At 38.6% G+C, this 23,901-nt stretch overlaps 1 protein-coding gene across 2 annotated transcripts; it reads right to left on the bottom strand.

Moving 5' to 3' along the window:
• Positions 1-285: 285 nt before the first annotated feature.
• On the bottom strand, positions 286-23,069 carry LOC117584774 (polypeptide N-acetylgalactosaminyltransferase 5). Of its 2 annotated transcripts, none has more exons than XM_034273877.1 (11): positions 22,937-23,069; positions 22,411-22,486; positions 6,419-7,193; positions 6,018-6,364; positions 5,791-5,957; positions 5,407-5,725; positions 5,162-5,339; positions 2,961-3,141; positions 1,809-1,948; positions 1,515-1,748; positions 286-1,454 (listed from the first exon to the last, which is right to left on the bottom strand). In XM_034273877.1, the coding sequence occupies exons 3-11, from the start codon at positions 6,596-6,598 to the stop codon at positions 1,308-1,310; spliced, it is 1,893 nt and encodes a 630-aa protein (XP_034129768.1). In that variant the 5' UTR covers positions 6,599-7,193; positions 22,411-22,486; positions 22,937-23,069; the 3' UTR covers positions 286-1,307. The 2 variants fall into 2 exon arrangements, with proteins under 2 accessions (XP_034129768.1, XP_034129767.1); XM_034273876.1 differs by lacking the exon at positions 2,961-3,141 and adding an exon at positions 4,730-4,910 and having other exon boundaries at positions 22,937-23,067.
• Between the last annotated feature and the right edge of the window lie 832 nt (positions 23,070-23,901).

Genomic DNA, 23,901 nt, shown 5'->3' on the forward strand with positions numbered 1-23,901 from the left:
ATGTTAAATGTTAAAAATTAAAATTGCACCGTCACCAGTTAAAAATAGTTACTATTTTCATTCATCATATGTATATATCGTTTCCTATAGCTATGGTCTCTCTGTTGATTTCATTATAAAATAAATTTAGCTAAAAAGTTTTACTTGGCCTGTGTGTCTGTGTATCATCTAAAGGGTTTCTGTGGAATTTCCGTATCTTTTACTCAAGTTTAATTGAAATACTTTTTGGAAATATTTACACAATAGCTGACAGACTCTTTGTCGTTGAGCAATTCTTGGCTTTTCTTTTGTTTAATGGAGAGCTATTTTGTGTATGATGTTTGCCAAAATTTGGACTAAATCTAAATTTAATTTAGAACCTAGAGTCGAACTTAGAACTAAATGCAATTTATAGTACAGGTTTTTGCTTGCTTCGCATATACGCATTTACATACATGCCATATAAATATTTTATTTAAATGTATATTTTTAATAGCTACTTTAATTTTATGTACAATTTGTTTTCCTTTTCTTGGGGTTTACTTCGCATCTGAATTATGTCATTTATAAATAATTTTTTTACACTGTATTTATGATATGCGTGCAATTTTTTTTAGAGATTTTCCATTTCTTGTATAATGATTATGGGGGATTTAGAAGCATTTTCTTGTATGATATGAAGGGCGCATCGTTTTGGTACAAAGCAAACAGAGGTTTCTTTTGATATTTAATATAGCCTAATAGTAGGATAGGGACAGGGACAGGTAAGGAACACAGCATGAAAACAATTGTGTCCCTCTCATATATGTTTATTCTATCTAGGAATGTTTTGGGCCGGGGAAGTGCTGCTGTTTTATTGTATTATTAATTATTAATTTATGTATATTATGTTTCTGCTATGACACACTTGTGGCAATTGCTCTTGGCCTTGCATTTGCTTTAAATCATATTCTGTGAAGCACAAAATGTCATTTAAATGCCAATTTATTGGTACTTGGTCGAAGCTAATTTAAATATACAATTACAATATATATCATATATATATAGATCTATATAAATCGTAGTCATACACATACACTCCATACACTTGGGAAGACATCCTGCCACAAAGGACAAACACATTCACTCATACATAGAGAGAGAGAGAGAGAGAGACAGAGTTAGAGAGAAAAACTTAGATCAGAAAAAAAACTTAAGGCTACATAAATGTCAATAAACAAAAGCCAGCAAAAATCAACACAAATTGGAAGTTCTCAGTATAGTTATTAGGATCCGTTTAGTTTAGTTTTTGTTGTTAGTTAGTTATCGGTTGGCTGATGCGAGGGTTGCTAGTGTGCCTGCCACTTGAACTTGGACTCCATGAGCCACTGCTGACCCTTGCCGTAGCTGCAGGGCCGCAACAGCGGCGTATTGGCATCATCTCTGGTGGCACGCTGTAAGCACTGGCCCGTATTCGTGTGACGTATCCATTTTTCCTGTTATCAAAACACATCTTTAGTACTCAGAGATACAGGATTAAGTTTACAGATACTTACCTCCGCATCGTAGACCCACTCCTGATTGCCACCCATATTGTGGCAACGCACCATATTGACCGGACCATTGGAGCTGGCCGCATCGAGGCACAGATCATCGGACATGATCTGCTGTCGCTTGGTATAGGCAAACACCTGATTGCCACCCAAGCCATGGCAATAGCTAATGCCTACCTTTTCATTATACTTCCTGCCCATGGTATCCAGACAGGTTTCGGTTTCCGCATTGCGTATCTATAGGCAGAGGATGGGTGCTTGAGTTCAATGAAATATATTTTAAAGCAGTTAACATACCTCTCCCAGATAGTAATAATCGAGAGGCATTAAACTCTCTGGATATACATTCTCCAAATACCAGCGGAAACTTTTGCATTTCAGACGATCACGCAGATCCTTACGATCGCTAACATCGCCAGCCGAAGCCTTGCGAGCACCTAAAGTATCACCAAAACAAGGGGAGAGAGAGAGAGAGATTTAAGAGTTCAATAAGGACACTCGAGTACTTGGCGGAACAACATCAATGTAAGTGTGGGCTGTGTTTGTGTTAGGTTCTACATTTAGAAGCAATTTGGAAGCAAAATTACAATAGAACTTGTGCGGGTGCTGCAGGAAAATTATATTAGTACATTTAAAGCGTGCCAGTAATATCATTTATATACACAAAAGGCTTAGAAATTAATATACAACAAATAATTTAGGTTATTTTTTAAATACGCCACGAAAATACCAACACTAATGCTATTATTGTACACAACATTTACAGCTTGAAGCGCTAAAACCCATAACCCAAAATCGTTTTCTATCAAAGCTTTTACATTATTAATTTTAAGTTTTATTTGGAGAACCTTAACAAAGGACAAATAAAAATGTTGGGGGTATTGATTCACAAAGTTTGGAATAGACCATAATCCAAATACCATTCCGTGAATACACCTGATGTGAAAAATGCAAAGACAAAACTGTGGGTAGGACAAAGAAAACAGGCGTTGGGTGTGCGGTGTGGGGGAGAGTGGGTCGTGGAATGTTGAAGATATAATAACAAAAAAAGGTAAAGTCAAGAATTCTAGTGGCTCTGTCCTACACATAACGAAATAAAATGTATTTAAAAGGTGAATCGATAAAACTATTTCGTGGTTGATTGTTTGCTTTTGGTGGTTTGGATTTTATTTGTCACGGCCATGCCATAAATCATAAATATTGAGATATTGATATAGACATTTGCAGTAATGCAGGACGTGCTGCTTGCACTTAATATTTTTGTATGCATAGGGTGGATATACGGAACAAAACACTATATAAGAGACAGACACAAGAAATATATAGTAGAGACAGAGAGAACAGAACGTGAGAATGAGAGACAGAGAGTGAAGGAAGCATTCGGTTTGGTTTTGGTTTGGTTTTTGTTTTGTTTTGTTTTGTTTGTTTGTTTTTTTTTAGTTTGTTAACCTGGATAAAAACTGTAGTAGAACTCTTTCCAGTCGTCCAGCCAAACCTCAACCAGACGCGCATTATTGTGATTCACAATCTCCGTTGTGCCGCCTGGGAAGGTGTACGGCGTTGACTTGCGAAAGACATGACCCACACGGGAGCAGGGCGCAATCTCGAGGACACCGCCACACATCCAAACCTGGAGGCAGAGGCGTTTTTTTTGTGGTTTTCATTGTGTTTGTTTTTTTTTTTTTCATAAGAGTTGTGTGTTTTCGACAATCGAGCATTACAATCGAGCATTTTTTGGCAAATAGAAATTGGACGAGAAAGATATACACAAATATATATAGAGAAAAGCTGTTTTTTTGTTATATAAAGTTACAATAGCGAGTGCCTGCTGTAGTTCTATCCTAAAAACACCCCACAGAGTTAAGGGACATGGAAGAATTGTGAGGTAAAGAAAGAGCGACTTGTAGATTTTAAGCACTTTACTAGCTAATCTGGAAAATATAATTAACGATTAAATATTCTGAATCTAACGAGTAGCTTTTAGAGCAGTGAATGGACATTTTTGAAGCACATACTTAAAAATTGTATGGTAGCTGTAAGCTTTAGTTATGTTTCCGCTTTCGAGAGATGGTTGAAGGACCATGATAGAAATGCTTAAGAGTATCCACTTAATAAGTTTCACATGTTAAATCAACAACGACTAAAAATATCGAGTATACGCTGCCTTAACTCCTAAAACTATAAGAGTTAGACCGGACCTCTAAAGAGAATTGTTGTGAAACTCTCGACGAGAATAGGGACTAAAACCCAAGCGGCAGTAACGCTTACTTCTACTATAACTTGATTTTCCTAAGTGCTTTTAAATACCACACCCAGAACCCATTGAGATACAACCAGGGGGCACAAAAGTTATTCAAACCATAAGAAAAAGATGATCAAATTAAATATTAGTTACAACTAAAAATAAAAATGAACTAATTATATCAAATTAATTACCAATCGTTCTGATACTTAAAGCATAATTAATAAGCAACAAGTTATATGTAGTATGTATGTAAGTTATGTTTAGCTTAGGATCTCAAATCGGTATTACACAACTTTCTGGTTATACTGGAGAGTACTTTAATACCTATTTGTAATGTTTAGTAAAAGTTTCTTGAATGAACGGACATGAGAGAGAGAAATGAGCATGAGCACAAAAGAAACTTGGGACTCTGAGCAAAATCCATTAAAATATTAATTCGAATTTCGATTAAAAAAATTAAAAAAGGGAAATATTCTCAGATAGGGATATGCCAGTGCGAAATACTTGAAGTTGAAGCGATGGTTGTTCGTACTGTCATAGTGTTAGGGGTCCGATCTATACATTTTATATATATATATGTTTGGATAGCTAGGAATTATTCATAGTTATTTATTGGTAGGTATATGTTTGTAGGCTATATAGTATGTAGGTAGGTGGTTACACAAAATCTTTAGCTATTTAGATTAGTTTAATAACTTGATGCTTTGTTTTATGCTCTGAAAAAACATGTCAGTTTTTAATTTACTGTTTAGGTTTTGGTTAGTGTTTTAGTTGGAGGACCTTGCTTACATGTTTTTTTCTGTTTTATTAGCGAATTAAAGCCAATTACGAATAGATAACGAGTAATTCTTAAAGTTAGGAGTTAGATGCACGCAATATAAAATCGTTTTGGTGGTTTTGAAAATGTTATTTGATTGTTTTGTTTGTTGGTTTTTTTTTGTTTTTAATTTTTTGGATTGTTGTTTTTTCGAACCTGTGCTCATTGCATAATAGAAATCACGCCACTCGTCCAGCCACACCTCGGCCACACGGGCCGCATTATGGAGAACGATTTTGGCCACGCCGCCGGGGAAGGTGTACGGCGATTTGTCACGGAACACGTGACCCACATGGGAGCAGGGTATTATTTCTAAAATGCCTCCGCATTGCCATATCTGAGGGTTATCATTGGATGTAATGTTTGTTTTTTGTGTGTGTTTCGTTTTATGATTAGAAATAATTTTTGCTTCAATTTACGTTAAAAATGTAAAGACTTAAAAAAAAAATAAAATGAGGAAAATAAAATAAAAAATAATTCTTAGAGTTATGAAAGGACTCATTATGGGCCTAAAGGAAACGAAAATCATGAACGAAAACAAAAGAGAAGAAAAACTATGGCAGAAAATTTCATGTGACTTTGCCTTACACGGAACGACATTTCCAGATTCTCGCCGCCCCAAATGTCCATGCCCTCGTCATAGGATCCAATCTCATAGAAGTAATCCTTATCGATGGAGAACAGACCACCAGCCATCGTGGGTGTGCGCAAAGGAGCAGTTCTATCGTTATTACGACGAGCCATCTCACGGGAGGGCACTCGATACCTGGGCGATAAAAAAGAAGTTTAAGTATTTCAGAATAATCGTTAAAGAAAAAGCCATATGTGCGAACCATCTAAAGTTCAACTTCCAGTTGAAGCCACCCCACGTAGAGTCCGATGCTGTGATATACTCGAATGTCTCATCCGAGATGACATCAATGATGGGGCACACAACCGTTCGACGATTCTGTACAATGCGAGCGAGCAGCGGCTCCAGCCAACCCTCTGTGCACTCACAATGGGCATCCAGGAAGGTGATAACCTCACCGCTCACATGCTCCGCGCCCAGCAGTCGTGCACGTATCAGACCCGAACGTTTCTCTGTGCGCAGCACAAAGGTTCGCACCGGCAGCTTTGCCACATAGTCCTCCAGCTGTTTACCCAGGAAATCTAAAATTACAAATTTAATTATCTATGTACTCTATAGAGTAAAGAATAGTCTGGCTGCAGCCTACCCCTTTCACTGGCATCATCCACCAGAATGATTTCCTTGAGCAGTGCCCTCGGAGAACGATTGATGACGCTCCAGACTGTACGTAAGAGCGTCGTCCAGGCTTCATTATGGAATACTATCACAATTGATGTGGTGGGCAGCTTTGAGGCATAGTGCTTGCGACGACACCTAAGAGGAAAAACATTTTGGATTAGTTTTCGAAGATGGATGGCACTGTTAAGCACTCACCCCTCGTGCCGGACATCGGTTAGAGAGCGATTCAACGAGATCATGTCACTGGCCAACAGATTGAATTGATTCTCCTTGAACTTCTCCTTCATGAGATCCTTCATATCAGCGGGTATCTTCACGGGCTTACCCATCTCACCGGGTTTGCCCTTGGTCTCCTCAACGGTGGGCGCTAGGAACCATTTCTTCAGTGATACACTGGGATATGTCATGGAAATGCCACCGGATGCAAAGCCCTGACCCATAATCACGGCACTGCCCGAGTCACCATCCAAAGATTTTTCCGTATTGATTTCATTGTCATCCACCAGCTGATTATCGTCCACCAGCGGTTCGGCATTGGGTAGCTAATAATACAAATTATTATAAATATATCATAAAAATGTAAAGCTCTATATTACCTCTACATCAAACTCTCCGGAACGTTTGCAACGCCATCCATCCTTGCCAATGCAATCCGAATAGCGGGTAATTAGCACAAAATCAAAGATCACCCATACCAAAGAGGTTAAGAGCACAATCCGACAGGTATTGGAGCGCATCCGTCCACGCATTTTTCGTGTGAAGCTCGAGAAGGTCATGTTTATGTTTTTATTTTGTTAACTATTGTTATGTATATCTGGCCTTTCGGTTATTTTTAGCCGTAGTTTGGTTTATTTTATTGATGTTGTGGGTCTCTCGTCTGATTTCCTATTGTTTTTTTTTTATTCCTCACAGAACATTTTAAACTCCTGTTTCTAGTACCCCTGTAAGTCGATATGTTGATAAATGTTGCCTTATGTTTTTATAAAAATTTTTTATCTGTTGCGATTGTTGTTTTATGTTTCATTCGGTTGTATCAGACTTTTATCGCTCCCTCAAGCGTGAATTGTTTGTTAGTTTAAAATTGTTGTTTATTGGCACATTTGGGAGCACTTCTCATCTTTCTCTGACGTCGTCGTTGGTCTGTTTGTTGTCTTCTCTCATGACTTAACTCCATCTATAGGTATTAAGCTCCTCTCACAATTCGCGATTGCAAATCCATTGAGGCGACATCCAGGTCCAGTATCGCCTCGGCCAACTCTCATGCCCGGACCAATCCGTCTCCAACAGCCGTCGTTTGTAGTTCGACAGTTCACTCTCTCTCTCTATCTCTCTCTCTCTCTCTCTCTCCAAAGACCTTGGGATATTATTTAACTGCAAAGAAAGCCAAACGAAACAAAAAGCATGATAAATCAAATCGAGATAATGAGAAAATGAAAGTTATGAGATTTCTTTCATATTTTCAGCCATGATTCCATAACGAATTAATCTCTTTTTTTTTGTGTGGCTCGATAATCCGATAAATAGTACTTCACAATTTATTATTTTTTTTTTTTTACATTTCAATTGTGATTTGTTTTGGGGCAAAAAGTCACGATTTATTCTCTCGCACATAAATAAATAATTGGTTCATAAAATGGTTTGTCATTCCCGGCGGCATAGAAAAAGGCATTTGTAACATTCGATTTCCCTCTATAATTCTATCAGGTAGCACTAAAAAGAAGACACGATTAGGACTCGTTGCTCTGGTGTTCTAGGACTGGTTGTAGTTGAACTATTAGAAGCTTTAACAGCATTGCTCTCTGAACAGTTGTATAACTTTTCTGTAATTAACAGAGGCTTAACACTAAATCATGTTAATTAGCGGTTGCTTTTACGCGCTTGAGGGAACCTTAACATGAGCTTCTTAATTGCCGTGTGCCTTAAAGAGCGAGATAGTGCTTAACAGTGCATTAACATGTCTGTTTTGAGTGACGTGTAGTAATATGCAGAGAAATATATTTCTTTATGGCAGCATTATGTTATACCAGTCCGGGTAAGGTATACAACCGGGTTTATAGGGAATAGGGTTTATATAACAAATAATTTGACTGCATTAAAAAAGGTGTCCGACTGTATTTTAGTCGAATTACAGTCCGAATTTCCCTGTAATATCTGCAACTCGAAATTGTATGCACTGAAAGTGCTGAAAGTGTTCCCTTATCTATACTTTTCGAATGTTAGTATTACAATACTTATTGATGACTGATGCAACCAAAAGGTACGAATAAACATTCGAATTTGTTAACCAAATTATAGTATAATTATTATTGATGCAAAAAATGAATCGGTTTTCCTTTCACTTCTATCTATCTATCTATCTATCTGATTATCTATCTTCAAAGCACCAGCAAAGCGATTTGTTCTATTCAACAAATATTGAATGCCATTCTATGGGAAAAGACAATTTGTCTGGCGATAGCCAATACATACAAGATACAAATGCAAACATCTCAATTATTTTCATTTGTATTGATACATTTTGTTATTCCATCCACCCACTTCCTTTTTGGAACACACACAATCCCACAAAAACACACACACATGCCATTCCCATGCAAATGCCACAGCTGCACCGATAAATCGAATCAAAGCTTAAATTGCAATACCTCTTTTCCGGCTTTGGGATTCGGTCGGGGATCTGGCTGGCTCTCTGGCTCCATTGCTGGATATCTGACTTTAGCTCCCACCGCAAAAATCTCTGAATCTCGTGCTTGCACACCCAAATGCCAACGGAATGAAGAAAAACAGTATTTCAAATGCCGTTTTGGCCAAAAAATTCCTTTGACAAAGGTCATAGTCACAGAAGGCAACAGTCAGGCAAAACAGAGTCAGACGAGGAAACATCAGCAGAAGCAGCAACAGAAGCGGCAACAGCACTAGCAGGGGCTTGAGCAGAGAGGCGAGGTGGCATCAAGCAGACGACAAACATACAAACAACAAGCCAAACGAAAGCTGCCGGCTGTCGAGAGTGAGAGAAGAGGAGGAGCTACAGTAAAAGCGCAACAACTCTTAACGGTATTTTTCCAGGGCTTTTCTGCTGGATTTCTTAGCATGCTCTTGAGTAAGGAGAGTATATTAAGCTTTACAAGATGTTCGCAACTTAAGGAATGAATTCAACAATTATATAAACCTTATTAATGACAGTATCCACTTTCTAGTTTCCAATTCGTTGATAATGTGACCAGAGCAGCCGACAATAACCTGTGATTTTCTCAGTCAATCATTAGCTTAAATTCCTCAATAAAAATTCTAAAATCAAATAATAGGGTATAAAAACCTCGAGACGCCAAACGCTCTGTTTCAAACACTATTTTTTGCCTTTTTTGTTGGCGCGCACATAACGTGCATTTGAATCATTCATAAGGCATGCGACGTCGTCGTTGAGCTTCTCTCTTGCCAAACTAGACAAGAGTCGAGTCGTCTCCGGGAGTCTGAAAAAAACCAGTTTCCCACCATCACGTTGCACGCACACTTGTATGTAGGAGCCACCTCTCGTACCACCAGCAGGCACAGATCCGGGAAGGGGGTAGGCCAAGAGACAAGGCAAGGCCGTAGGGGATAAGGAGGCTCTAGAGTGAACACTCTGTTAAAATATGCAATTGCATGTACAAGAGGTGACCCTACACACCACAGAGATCCTAAAGAGGGGTAGAAGAGAGCTTCAGCAGATGCTGCTGCTGGCTGCACACAGGAGTGGCCCATTGGCGGGAGTCATCAATAATAAATTTAATGAAAATGAAAAAAAATACAAGCAACAAAATTAATTCCATGTTTTTTACATACATATGTATATAATTGTTAATTTGACGGAGAAGCTTTAGCGGTGTGTCATACAGTCGTAATGTAAATTAAATCTCACTTTCAATTAAACATTTCAAAAAAACGTATAAAAAATGTTTAAAACTGGAATCTGATGGTGCTGATAAAAAAAAACAATGTATGTAACATAAAGCAACATCTTTGTATATTAAATATGGTCTTTAAATTTGATTTGGGCTGGTCTTGTGTTGTTTTATTTAAATTAATCAAATTGTAACAGCTCTGTTTCATGGTTGTTTTGCTGCTGCTGGCTGACATTTATTTTATTTGCAGGAAGAGTGCGATGAGTCTCCGTACGTGTGTACAGATATTGTGCGATAGACAATTCAATTACAATTATGTCAAATGAATTAATTTTACAATTTCTGTGGGTTCTGTGTGTGTGTTCGGCTGGAAAAGCATAATTGGCATCTGGGTAAAATGTTGAAATGCAATTATCCACACAGACGGACAGAGAGAAAAAAGAGGAGTGGGAGGAGCTGCAGTCATGCTTTGTGAACTGCTAATTGACAGGTAATCAGGTTTACCAGATTAAAAAAAATTACAAACATAATTTTCAGATGGGATAACAAGTAGAGCACACATTACAAGCGCCATGGCCAGTCCACAGACTTAGAATGAAAAAAGTAAAATGCAAATGAGATTTATTATTTTGTACACTCCAGAATCAATGCTTGTTTTCATTGTTTTTCTTATTTAATTTATAGCTGCATTCGTCCAAAATGTTATATATATTTTGCAGAAAATAAAAAAAAAGGCTTTTAAACGCTCAACGATTTTCCTAATAAAATTCTCATAAAAGTTAATCATTGTTAGCCGTTCTCTTGTCAATAAATAATTACATTAAGCTATTATCAGATAACCATACTTATTCAATTTACATTAGCACTTAATTATAATTCAATTTAAAGCAATTGAAGCAACAGCATGCCGCGACAGGCGGCGCGGCGCGCTCTCGAGTGGAAGCCGAAGAAAGGAACAGAAATAGCAAAACAGAAGCAAAACAACAGTTAGGGCACGCAAGAAATGTAAGCATCATAAAAGAAAGACTGAATTAGAGATAGAGCTGCACAGTGGCCGGAAGCGGACATAAATATGGAGAAATAAATTAAATAATTCTGCTGCCTATGGATTTCCAATAGGAACATAAATCCGGACTGATTAAGACTGTTTTCGTTTATTTATTAGATAAATTAAGAAGTGGTATTTCTAATAAACTAACAATTATTTAGAGGGTGAGTCAAAAATTAAAACACCTTACCGAATGCCATGAACACTTTTACACTTGAAGTAATTGGTGTTCAAAAAGTTTTCAGAAATATTTCATAATTGATTGCGCCCTTTCAGCCCACTGTTTTGGTCGAAGAGGCAACGACAACAAAATTGATGATTTATGTTTGACAATCGACTTCAATTGTAGAAGGGGACGGCGAGAGAACATTTGCTGCCCGATGCCATCGCTGAACTTGAGCGTTGATTTCTCTGTTTCTCTTCCCCTTTTGCCCTTTGTGGGTGTTTCGTTCCGTTCGTTCGCTCGCACTTGCCTTTGAGTTTTTTTATTTGCCCTCCCTTACTGCAATGCGCCAGCAAAAAAATGTGTGTAATTTAATTTTCTGGAATTTTTAATTAAAATAGAGAGCGTTGCGAGCTCACACAACTATCTAAAGCACGTAGCTTGGTAACATTGAAAAACTGTCAAACTGCCATAAATATTGGTAATATTCTCTTGCAGTTTCCCCTTCTCACCTGCCATATATCTATTCATACATATGTACATACATATGTACATATATGTATTTATCTATCTTTATTTCTTTTGTTTCTATAGGCGGGAAGCGGAAGCGAACATTTTTTACAAGAGGTAAAGAGTATGGGATGGCACTCTGAAAGCTTTTTAAGCTTTCCTGTTTATTGCTACTGATAAGTTTGGGACGAGGGCGTCAAAGGCGTGGCAAACTATCTCGAGGCACAGTGAAATCTGCTCTACAACGACTGAACAACTATTTCTTTATTCTAACTTATGTATTTGCTGTATAGATGTACTGCCTTTTGAGGTTAAGAGCAATCTTTAGATTATTATCCAATGTTATTCTCTTTCGCAATGCATGTTCATGTTGCCGAATCTCTACTGTATTCTATACAGGTTTGTGCGTGTCTCAGGGTTAACTGCACTTGTGTACAACACTTAGCACGCTTGTTGAGTGTCATTGGCAGGCAGCAGCCCCGGCAACATAGCGCGCGCACGGCGCACTCTAAAAAGCGCAAAGCAATTAATTTGATGAAAATCTGTGTCAACTTTTATGGGAAATTCTTTGGCCAACGCCGCCGAAAGGCGGAAGAGCCAGCAGAGCCCCACTAAAAGATAACAAGATCGAATTGAACCAGTTTTGCACTTGAAAATCAACATTTTATTCCACTCTCGAGAAATCTCTCTGCACTGTCTGTATCTGTAGCTGACAATCAAAGTTTCGAAGCAATTTATTAATGAATTGGCGGCTGGCTGGCTCTGTTGGGGCGAAGGTCAGCAAGCCCCCCTCCCTCAACAGAGCACTCTGATCAACTGTGACTACTACGACAGCAAATACTCGTATGGCATAAATAGCTATTGCAATAATTGGGCAACAGGCAGCAGCGCTGTGACAATGCTTACAAAATGAAATAGTAACACAAAATGCAATTAAAAGTGCAAAATAAAATAAACAGAAGTGACCGAAAATCGAAGATTTTGATACCCTAAAAGAGCGACTATTACTGGGCCACGTCACGACCTGCTCTTTTGGAGCATTTGCTAGTGCGTCCTGAGGGAGAATTTGGGAGGAAGATTGATTGATCGTAACCTTTGAAGGGAATTACAATCCAAGGTAAAACTTGTTAGGAGCTGATCCCACCAAGTAACGCGTGCCACCTCCACAATTGGCAGTGCCACATCACACGCACGACATGTGTAAGCGTATCGTTCGCTCGATCAACGTGTTAAGAACACAGTTAAAACATTTGTCACATGCTAAAAAAAACACCTGAAACTACAGATTGTGAGGTTCTATTGGTAAATATAAGTTTCTTCTAAAAATATGGCTGAGTTTTATACGCACTGTTTCTATAATATCTATGGTAATTGTACAATTTAACGATTGCTTAATTTATCTTTACACCAAAACGTATACCCTATGTAAGAACTATTTGATCCATATATAATGGATTTATTTCATATTAGAACACAAATTTTCACATTTCCTTCTCCCATTTATAAAACCCTATTAAAATATCATGACCACCCATTTGAGAGGGTATACAAAAACATCAGCAAAAAATGAAAGCAAAACAAAAGACAGTGCAAAAAACTGTACAAAACAATTTGGAGAATGCTAGCAATTACATGCAATTAATGAAATTGTACAATTAAGAGAGTCGTTGGTTGACCAGATGATGATGACTGGACCAACCAACCGACCGACCGTTTGAGCAGGCCCCTATTATTATCGGTTCCCAGGAGCCACTCGAAAATGACAGACGACATCTGCTTTTTGCTTTGTTTCTTTTTTTTGCAAAAGCGTCCGCGGCCACATGGGAGGGATTCACGTTGAAACAATTTATCACCCATTCATTCAATCCCCGTTCCATTTAGCTTATGACACCTCATATGCCAGATCTCTTGATTCCTAAGTGTATGCGTTCAAAATGTATTTCTTTTAAAGGATCCGTCAACTGACTTTATCGAGAGGGGTCGAGTCCTTGTCTTTCCATGGAAATTCCGTGTAATCCACATGGCTTCCACAAGCTGATCTGCATACGTGAAATACCTGCTGCACACATCCAGATCCATTAATTAATCATTTTGATGCCGCAGCATGCTGCTACTCTGCCCCCCCCCCCCCCCCCCCCCATAATAAATAAATCACTCGAGTTTAAGTTGAGCCACGAAAATACTTTGTATAATTAAGTGCGCTCATTTGAATCATACATCCTCACACATACGGCACGGCACATACCCACAAAAAGGAATAAAAATGCAACATAAATTTAAGGCATGCCGTTGTTTTCAGACGGTAATGCTTGTCTGTTGTTTGTGGGCGTGTGTTAGGGGTAAGCGGCCCTGCACTTGGCACTTTAATGATCTGTGGCTGACTGCCAGCGCCAGCCGTTCCCCAAGCTCCCGATGACTTTATTCTAAAGTTCTGGAACTGTTGTGGCCAAATGTGAAAGGCGCGTAATTTATATTGCACACAAATAAAATTTATTTCTGTTTCATGTTGGCATGCAGAAAGCCAGCCGAAAACAAGAAAGGAATAATTGCTTTCGGAGAGCAAAGCTTTCTACAGATACTCTTGAAAATATACAAAAAAGATTCTTGTGAGGATTCTTGAAACAAGTGCCACTGCATGCAATTTTATCAATGAAAAGGACATTTTTTATTGAGTCAATAAAATAGTTATAGAGTCAACCGTTGGTAGAAACAAAAAACAATAAGCGAAGAGCTAGTTCCAGAATTAAAAATCGCTATACTCTTCTAAAGGAAAGGGTACAAAATGATACAAATTAGCGCTATAAATACGTCGCAACAATCACTGTATAGTGTACACACATACGATCCACAATCCACAAAATAAATTCAGTCGTCGGCGCTCCGGACTGCTCTGGGAGTCATAAAAACAAATGGGAGGTCCGCTGCTGCCTCTATTGCCGTATACTGTCTACTGTCCGTTGGGGCAGGTTAATGAACTAAGACGTCGACGACGACAGACGACGTGGTGACGATGACAACCAACGCCTCACAATTTCTGCTAATAAAATGTTAATTTTTACCCCCGCAGCCAGCTCCCTCAGCTCCTGAGATGGGCGGCTTTTGTTTTTCTCAATTCGTGAGATATAAGCAATAGCAATTAAAAGAGTGCCCCATCCGCCCCAGTGGAAGAGAAGATTGTGGGCAATGATATCAGGAGAGTGTGACAACGTGATTTAAAATGTTAAAGATATTTCAGAAGATGCTTTATGCAGCTGATTATAGCTGAGAACTCCAAGAACCTAGACGCACGTGGGTTAAGCGCTTCATTAAATAGGCAAACCACAAATACAAACTCCAAAAGAACATTTATTCTTATTTGTATTTCCTTTTGTAAACCATTGTTTATATCAATTTAAATGATTCGTTAAACCATAAACATTTTCTTCCTGACAAAAAACCACAGAAAACAGATAAGATTAATGACGAAAATGAAAGATTCAATAGATAAGAGAAGTGAAATTCCAAAGAAAAACGAAACCGAAAAAGAACCTGTCGCCTAATGAAGAGAAATGTGAGAAATTGACAACTGAATAATCTTGGGATATAAAGCCATCGACATGCCCGTCATTATCATTTCCAACCATCAACTATTCAAAGCTCAAAAAGGGGATTTGTGCGCTAATTTTTTTCGAGCTGAAATCTTTTGGCAAAGTAGCAAAAAAGGAGATAAAGAGATTTCATGATACGCATTTTAATTAAATGCAAATAGAGGGCGTGAAAAAGTAGGTAACACAGATAGAGAGAGAACAAAAAACGAGAACTTAATGGTTTTCTCTCTCACATTTGTATGATACGTTTGGAAAGGCTTAAACGAAAAGGAGAGCAATGGAAAGCGGGGTAGAGTTGAACTATATACATATATATATGTAGATAGATATGGGATACCCATTACATGTGTCTACAAATTAACTCGAGTGTTAATTCCTATAAATGTTGATACAAAATGTGCAACCATGTTGGAGTAGCCCTATCGGTTGCATCTATCTATTCTATGTCTTTTCTCTTGTCTCAGAAATAGTTTAATAATTCTTAAATGCTTGGGCGTTAGATAAAAATGTATTCCAAAGGAAATAAACTCCAGAGATCCATCACATTTAATGTTAAATGGATATATCTACCTATTTCACTTGACAATTCCAGGGTATTTTATGTAAAAAATGTAAGGCAAAAAGAACGGAGAACTTTGTTCCCTTCCGATGCTGCCACTGCTGATTCGGCAGTGTTAAATGTAGCAGAAGAGCCAGATGGAAGTCCAACAGAACTCTAGACCAGTCCAGTTTAGTCCAGTAAAAGTTTCGAGCTGGCAGGTGGAGGCGTTTAGAAAGCAGAAAATATGCTAAGCGGGCGAAGCGTTTGCATAGCAATTGCTCATTTACAAGACTTCAGTTCTTTTTAGTACCGTTTTTTTTTCTTTCCTTTCTCAAAAGTAAAGTTGTTTTTTTTTCTGTCTTGTATTTTTTTGCTCCTGCAATTTGTAAAACTTTGCACGAAGCTGCTGCGGCGGGGGAAACAAAACCCAAATAAAATAGAAGAATGTGCATAAAAGGGAGACGGAGCCCGGAAAAGACAAATAAGTGGAACAAACGAAAAACTTTTTTTTTTGTGAGGTTTGACATTTGGAACAATGTTAATTTTGCGGGGATTGCGGGGAGAGTTCATGTCCTCCGACTAGGGGTTTGACCCGCATCATTAATTTGTTGTTTCTCGTGGCTCTCCTTTGTGTTCTTTGGTTCTTCTCTCATTAGGCATCGACGAGCATCGTTTATGCGATTCAACTAATTACGAAAATTAAAGTGGTTTCGACTTAATTAGAGGTACTAAAAGTTACAATTACAATTATAGATGGGAATATTTTGTTGTTTAAAGGTGAAGATATTTCACTACCCATTGTAGAATATTGTGATTTGTGTTTAATTTGCTGGCGTTGCTTGGGCAAGGGAACCTTTCCAAATAAGCCCAAAGGGATAGGCTTTTATTCGTATTGTTCTTTTTAGCTTTGAACTAGTTTTAAAATTAAAATCAAGCCTAGCCCTAAAATCCCATTACAAATTCACGTGCTTATCGCGATTAGCAATCACGCATGAACGCACACGAGCTTAACAGATGTGCTGGGAAGGGCGCGAGCAGGAGAGGGGATTCGACTGTTTTGCGGTTTTTCGTGTAATCGACAATCCCATGCACACACACGCGCATATATGTATGATGTTCGGCTGCTCTCACTTTATTCCTTTCCTGTACTCCCTTTTCTCCTCGCCATTCCTATACGTACACACTGAAAGCCAATCTCCTCTTTATGCCCATTAAAATGTTATTTCCTTATTATTGCCTCAACTTAATCGTTTTCCTTGCAGCAGTCGCCGCCTCAGAAGCACCCAGCTTCATCATCTGTGCCTTCTCGTGGTTCCTTCTTTCTTTTATCGCACTCTAACGTACGCGACATTCTCCCCCACTCACAAGCCACATGTCGTGCAATATGTATGTATACATGTGCACATGGATATATAGGGGACATTTGTGAGCCACTCTGATGGACTGCGGGACTGGCGCCTGCCCAATGCAATGCGAATGAGGCATGGCCCATATGGGATGCGTGATGCGTGTCCATGACAATGGAATACAAATTTCTATGGCATACATTCGGTTATTGTAGGGTGGAGGTGGAGTGAGAGAAGGAGAGAAAGAGAGAGATCCCCAATGGCTTACACAACCGCATAATCTTGAAGCGGCAGCCCTGCACAAAAACCAATGCAAATGTGTAAATTCTCCATTCCTCCACCCCACCTCTTTTTAAACCAGAATGTTTGAGTCATATTTGTTTGTTATATTTTTACAGCCATCTACTACAGATGGCATACATAGAGAATGCAGACAAAGAGAATTTACTATTTTTTATCATAGGATCATATGGATCAATAATTTAATTTCTGTAAAGCTGATTTAGGTGTTTTAAAAGCATTAGTATGAATGAACGAAATAATATTTCATTCATATCTTTTTAGTAGCGCTGTAAATATGTGAAAAGCCATTGAACTCGGTGGTAAAACTTGTGTAACTTCTAGATTTTCTTAAAACTAAGACCATTTTTTATTGTTCTCATAAATATTAAAATATACAAATGCAAAATAGTATTTAAGAAAATTGGCATGAAATTACATTCCATTTTCCCCTAGATACTGTCGCAAATGCAATCGAACAAATTAAAAACCTTTGCGTTACTTTTAGTTTCAATTAACAGCGTTTCTTTTCTATTTCTGGCTACGTATACTGCCTATACGACTATGTATGTACATATGTAGATTGTATTGTTCTGTACTGTTGATAAAATGACAGACAGAAAACGAAACCGTGCCTACGATGTGGCAAAGCATTCTGCCATTCCATGTGGCATTCAACTAATTAAAAAGAAACGCATTGCGTAACTTTTAGTTTCAGTTCACAGAGAGTCCATAGAGACCAAGCAATTAGTTTGATGGGCCCTTAAATCAAAGTCAAGTTGACTTTTTGCCACGTGAGTAATACGCTTTGGTTCCTAAATAGAGTGCAAAACAATGTTTACTTATGTTTGGTCTGACTCTTTGCCTATCTACTGTGCGATATGCATACATATGTTTTGCGTATGGGCCGATAACAGATAGAGAATGGTGGAACCTTCGTTTGTGCCTGCTTTCATGCACTAATAGTTTATCTGAATTTATGGGGCACACCACCCACATTTTGCATTTGCTCTGCCCTGCTCGCTGCTGCCTTGAAAATGTGTTTCGCTGGCAGCACTGGCTGTGAAAATTTGCTACGCTGGCAGCACTGGTCGGACTGTGTGGACCTTTGTCGCTGCTGGAGCTCTAGCTCTGGGGCTCTGACTCTCTGCTCCACTGGTTGGTTGGTTCGCTGGGTTTTGGGTCTCTTGGTTTTGGCTTTGTCAAAGTACTACCCGAACCAAACCGAACCCAACCGACCCGACCCTGGGGGCATGGCTCTTAAATTTCCCTCTGCTGCTGCTGCTGCCTGCCTTTTGCAATATAAAATATATGCAACATAATTGAATTACGCTTGTGGACGGTATTCTCTTTCTCTGTTTTTCTGGGTGTGTAACTGTGTGCAGCGTACTGTTAATTTTTAATTTATGCTCATAAATAATCAAGGCATTTTCATTAGACAACACAAGTTTTTTGAAAAAGAATAAACAGGAACAGACAAAAAAGAAGGAGAATAGAAAAAAGAATATAAAAAATCATGACTATAAACAAAACAAGAAGAAATGGCAAGAAAACGAAATACAAGAATGTGGCTATGTGGTAGGGGAGTGCGATACTAAAAGATACCCCGCTTTTCATATGCTAAGCAAAAGTCTCATTTGGAAGGTACATATTAGAGATAGCTAAATATGCTACCAAGATGTGTTGCATTGCATACAATTGCATACAATCATTTTCGTTTCGTTTGCCAAGACTCTACAACTCTACTCAACCAAATAATAAAACCCATCATACTCTTCCTTCATCAATCCTTTTTATAGGGTACAAAAACTTTGTATGCGGGCCCGCAAAAGAAAATGTGTGGCTGTTTCCTCTTTTCCGTTTTATTCCCCATTCTTTCAAGATGCGTAAGCAAAATATAAGAAAGATGATAAAAGCAAAAGCAAACAAGAACAAGTATCATATTGTCTGGGGCCCTGGCTTAGAGGAAATATGTATGTGTGTTTGTAACCACAGTATTTGCCAAAAATAGAAATAAAAGTTCTATGTTTACGAAACTGGAGCATTTTGATACACTTGCTATGTGTCTTATTGACTCATGTCACCAGGTCTTCCAGATATTCCGAATTAACGCTATACATGTGTTATACATTTTGAATGATATTCAAGAAAACTTTATTCCTTTAATTATACCCAGCACTCATTTACTCCTGTCAGACTGGCCTGCCTAATTCGCAGGGTATCTAATGATTCGACCTAGTGAAACTTAGTTATTTTTCTGACTTTGTACAGGGAGCAGTGGCAGCGTGGAGGAGAGGAAGTGTCCATGTGTTAAATGCCGCGTAATCATTTTCGGAAGCTTAAAAGCGCTTAAGAAAAAAAAGCAATAAGAGTGGGAGAACGAGAGTGGAGCAGTAGCATATGCGAGGGAGAGAGTAAGAGTGGAGAACAAGAGTGGAATGTGAGAGCAGAGTCAAGTGGAGCGCGAGATATGGTGAGCGAAGGCGATGGGGGAGATGCGAGAGAGCAATTTGCAGTCAAATTGAAGTGCGAAAGCTGTACAAATACCGTTATCCGCTACGTCAGCTGTGCTTTATGCTGCCCTTGTAAATGTCTTTATGTATTTGCAATATGTGCGTGCTTGTGTGTGACGTTCATGAAGATAAAACAAAACAGCAGTTTTCCAAAATTAAGAAAAAAAGACAGAAATAAGGCCAATGACGCTTGTAATTGTAGAGTTCCATTTTTATTTGTTGGTTTTCCAACTGCTGTTTCGTTTTTTTTAAAGATCGGCTTGTTTTTGGATTGAAATTTCAAGGCCCACTTTTGGAGCCACTTGCTCCCACATGAACAAACACGTCGGGGAGGGTGGCCTTAAAACTCATTAACGTTTTATGAAGAGAAAATTCTCATGTTGGACATTGTGTGTGTTTGTGTGGTGGCATGCCCCTGATGCACACTTACTGCAGTCAATCAGGCTCGAAAAACACACACAACGAGGGAGGGAGGGAGTAGAAATGGCAGTAGAGATGCCTCATGATGAGTAGTTGGTCTTCATCTGGCCATGAGTGGCATACAGACAGACAGTGTGGCAAACAACGGCAACAGGAGGCCGCCCATAAAAGATGACAAAGACAAAAGCCACCGCAATATTCGCAACAGTGCCAGCTTTTGGCTCGGAGACCACAAAAAAGAGGTAAAACTAGTTGCTTAAACTTTTTTATACTCTTAAGGACAACACCATGAGAATGTTGATTCTTAAGGCCTATGAGAATATCAATTAAGAGAGATTTAAAAGAGCGAGAGCTACATCTTCAATCTCTATTTTGAAGTTCTAGAAGAATTTTATCTGCACGTTCTTCATCATTAGCTTTGGCTATTCTCATCATTTATTTCCCATCAAAAAAAGGTGTCCGATCATTGGGCTTGACATGTCCCACATTTCCACAATTTCATTTTGTGACCAACTTGTATCTATTCTTTTTTTCATTTTACGTTCCACCTAAAACCGCAATGACAGTGCTATAAAAAAAAGAGTATTTTCATCCTAGAGACAATTAAGATGCGAGTAAAACCAGCTTTACTATGGGGAAATCTTCCAGACTATACAGCATCGCAATGTTGATGCTGCTCCTTCTCCACGTCCTCCTCTACTTCCACTCTGCTACTTTTTCTAGCCATAACTGTAGTCGTTGCGGCAGGTGTGTGTGTTCTGTGTGTTAGTTTAGTGTTGGTTTCGAGGGAATTTACGGAGCGTTGATGGCTTTCTCTACCCAAATAGAGGGGCGAGGAGGGGTGCTACATTGCTACATTGCGCTGATGAGAGCAATAGAGGGAGAGAGAACAAGAAAGAGAGGAGTGTGTTGGGGAGATCATCATCTCTCTGTAGTACATTAAAAGTGGTCCAAAGAAAAAACAAACAAAGTTTTTCGTTCATTTATTGGCGGCATGTGGCAGTTTTTGGTATTAAAGGGTAGACGGATATGAGCGGATATCAGTTCTTCGTTTCAAATAAATTAACATATGTAAATCTTACAACACAATGCAAAGATACGAAGAGAATCTACTGCCAATCTGTGGTTTAATGTCGGAACTATCCAGATTGGCAATATAAATAGGTTTCTCTCCCACTTTAAATCACAGGACTTCCACGATCGATCTGCAAGGGTATCAAACGTTTCAGAACCGTTTCGGATGGCGGCCTTCATTCTTCCTCTCTATCTCTCCCACTCCTTCTTTCTCACGTATTTACGGCTTAATTTGCAAGCAGACATAGATAGAAAAAAAGAAGTGTAGACTGCTGTAGAGGCCGAGGGCAAGGTTAATTTACAGTGGGCGTTGCTTATCAATGCATAACTGCATGGAGCGGAAGAACTACTTGCCGTAGATAAAGGTCAAGAGTGACTAAAATTTCCACAGAGTAATCATACATTTTCGGTAAGTGCTCAATTTTGGCTGATAATCACTAAAATGTAGAGTTTTTTTTACGTTTCTTTGGAAATTCTTCTCATAATCTCTTATTTGCTGTTGTTTGTGTTCACGATCGCCCAGAGTCGCGACCCAAGCATTTCTCTCTGACGGTCACTATTATCATCGTTGTCATCATCATAACACTGAGGGCACTAAGTTTGTACGTGGCCCATCGTCATTAGTTTGCCTCAACGTTAATTACAGTAAATACCAGTGCCGACCTTAATGCATTTAGTTCCACAGTGCGACAACAACAGTGTGGGCTGATAATATAGCAGAAAAAACAAACAAAAAAGAACGGAATGAAAAAACGCATTTGCAATGGCCAGAAGCGGGCAGTCGATAGGCCAGCAAGAAAACAGAACATTCCAAGAAGAAACAGGGGAGAAAAAAACCAGAAATGACTTAGATATTCGAACAAGAGGATACCTCTCAGCTATTTCCTTAAAAACTTATTGGAATACAATCTTTCAAGGGGGGGGGCCGCCTTCGCAGAAATACATATACAGAATCGCACATCCCCATGAACAAAATATACCCTGGCTAAAAACGACTGAATCATCAAGAAAAAGAAGAACTGTTGGAGGAGCCTGGCATCTTCATCGGATACCCGACATCGGACTCCCAGTGCCATTCCGAGAACCGGTTTAATTGACACCGACCTCCAATAAGAATCAAGTTCAGGAACATATTATACTGAAATGTTTTTGCGCCGGATTAAGCCCCCCAAATGAGGAGCAAGTGTGCCGTGAATGGGGGAGAAAAGTATCAACAGTCGACTTACCTATGGAAAATATCTCCGGTGTGCGTCGCTGCTGGATGGTGATGCGAGGAGATAGTGGCTGCTGCTGATGCTGCTTCTGCAGGGGGAGGAAGAGCAGGGCGTCAGGATTAACTAGTATGTGTGTGTGTGTATGTGGCGAATTAAATTGAACAACAAAATCTGGCACGCACACTACAGAGTGAACAGAGAAAGAGAGATTCTCGAAAATTAAACACGTTTTCCGCAATTCTTACAGGAGAACAAGAGAGCGAGAGCGAGCGGGGATGAGTACTAGGAGGCGCCCCTTGAATGTGGGCGACCCGGTTTATTTACACCGACGTATAGTATACCCGCTACGCTACCGATTTGCTTACATATATACTTTATCATGGACCGCGCCTGCCTGCTGCTGCACTTTCTACTACTACTACTTCTACTCTGTGTGCGTGTGCGGCGACCATCAAGTGCACACGTATGCATGTATAGGTTTTCCTCTATCAATGAGCGCGAAATTTTATCATACAAATTCCCGTGGCCCGGTACTCACACTTGCACTGCACAAGCACTTTAATTTTTTTTTCTTTTTATTAATAATTAATTCATGACCGACACGACATTTCTTCGGCGGCGCAGCAAAAAGTTTTGTTATTTGTGAAGCAATGTGTTTTGTTTCGTTTTTTTGGTATTTAATCGCTACAGCGAAACCAACGAAACTATCGATAAAATATACCTAAATATACATAGTCATTTAATATACTTCCATATATTGTTAATAATATATTATATATCGATAGTCGGTGCGATGAATTAATTACATAAAACAAATATGCAAATCATTTTCCTCGGTTTCGATGTTATATTTAATATTACAAGCTAGATCGAACTCTAAGCGGTATATCTACAATTTTATCCATTTTATCAATCAATTCTACACAAGATTGGCGAGTTTTCAAAATATTCTGAAAAGTATTAACAATGAAACAATAATTTCACCCGATTGAAGAATAAATAATTATTTTTATTAGATTGTATACCCTATGAGCATATGACAACTACTACACATTTTCTACATACAAATAACATACTTAGCAGAATAGCCAAATAATTAACAGAATATTGTCTACTTAATATTAAAGATACATATAATTAAATGCGTATGAAAATTAACAGGAACACCTTAGAGCCTTTGTCTGCCATTATGGTTATTTGGCTATATAAATTGAAAAATTGTATTGTATTCACTTTGAGTGAGATTGCCATTTTAAAATAACAATCACACTCTAAGAAAAATTATAAGAGATGGACATTTGAATTATATGTTAACCTTACAGGCGTCGCTTGGTGGTTTTTTTTACTGCTTCACTCCAAAGGACAAACGCCAATTTTAAAACGACGCGCGCGACACTTTAAAAACTGTATTACACATACAAACATATGAACTTTATGTAATTTCATACGCACTTTAGGTACACATGAACAGCAATATATACTTCTATTATACAGATTACAAAG

Source organism: Drosophila guanche, unplaced genomic scaffold (genome assembly GCF_900245975.1).
Source record: "Drosophila guanche unplaced genomic scaffold, DGUA_6, whole genome shotgun sequence".
Classification (NCBI taxonomy): Eukaryota; Metazoa; Arthropoda; class Insecta; order Diptera; family Drosophilidae; genus Drosophila; species Drosophila guanche.

Bases quoted from the DNA above. Each gene is read 5' to 3' on its own strand.
- LOC117584774 (XM_034273877.1), bottom strand. From the start codon at position 6,598: ATGACCTTCTCGAGCTTCACACGAAAAATGCGTGGACGGATGCGCTCC. The intron at 5,340-5,406 runs GTTCGCACATAT...TTTATCGCCCAG, and splicing joins TGGAAGTTGAACTTTAGATG to GTATCGAGTGCCCTCCCGTG. The intron at 1,749-1,808 runs GTATGTTAACTG...CTCTGCCTATAG, and splicing joins ATTATTACTATCTGGGAGAG to ATACGCAATGCGGAAACCGA.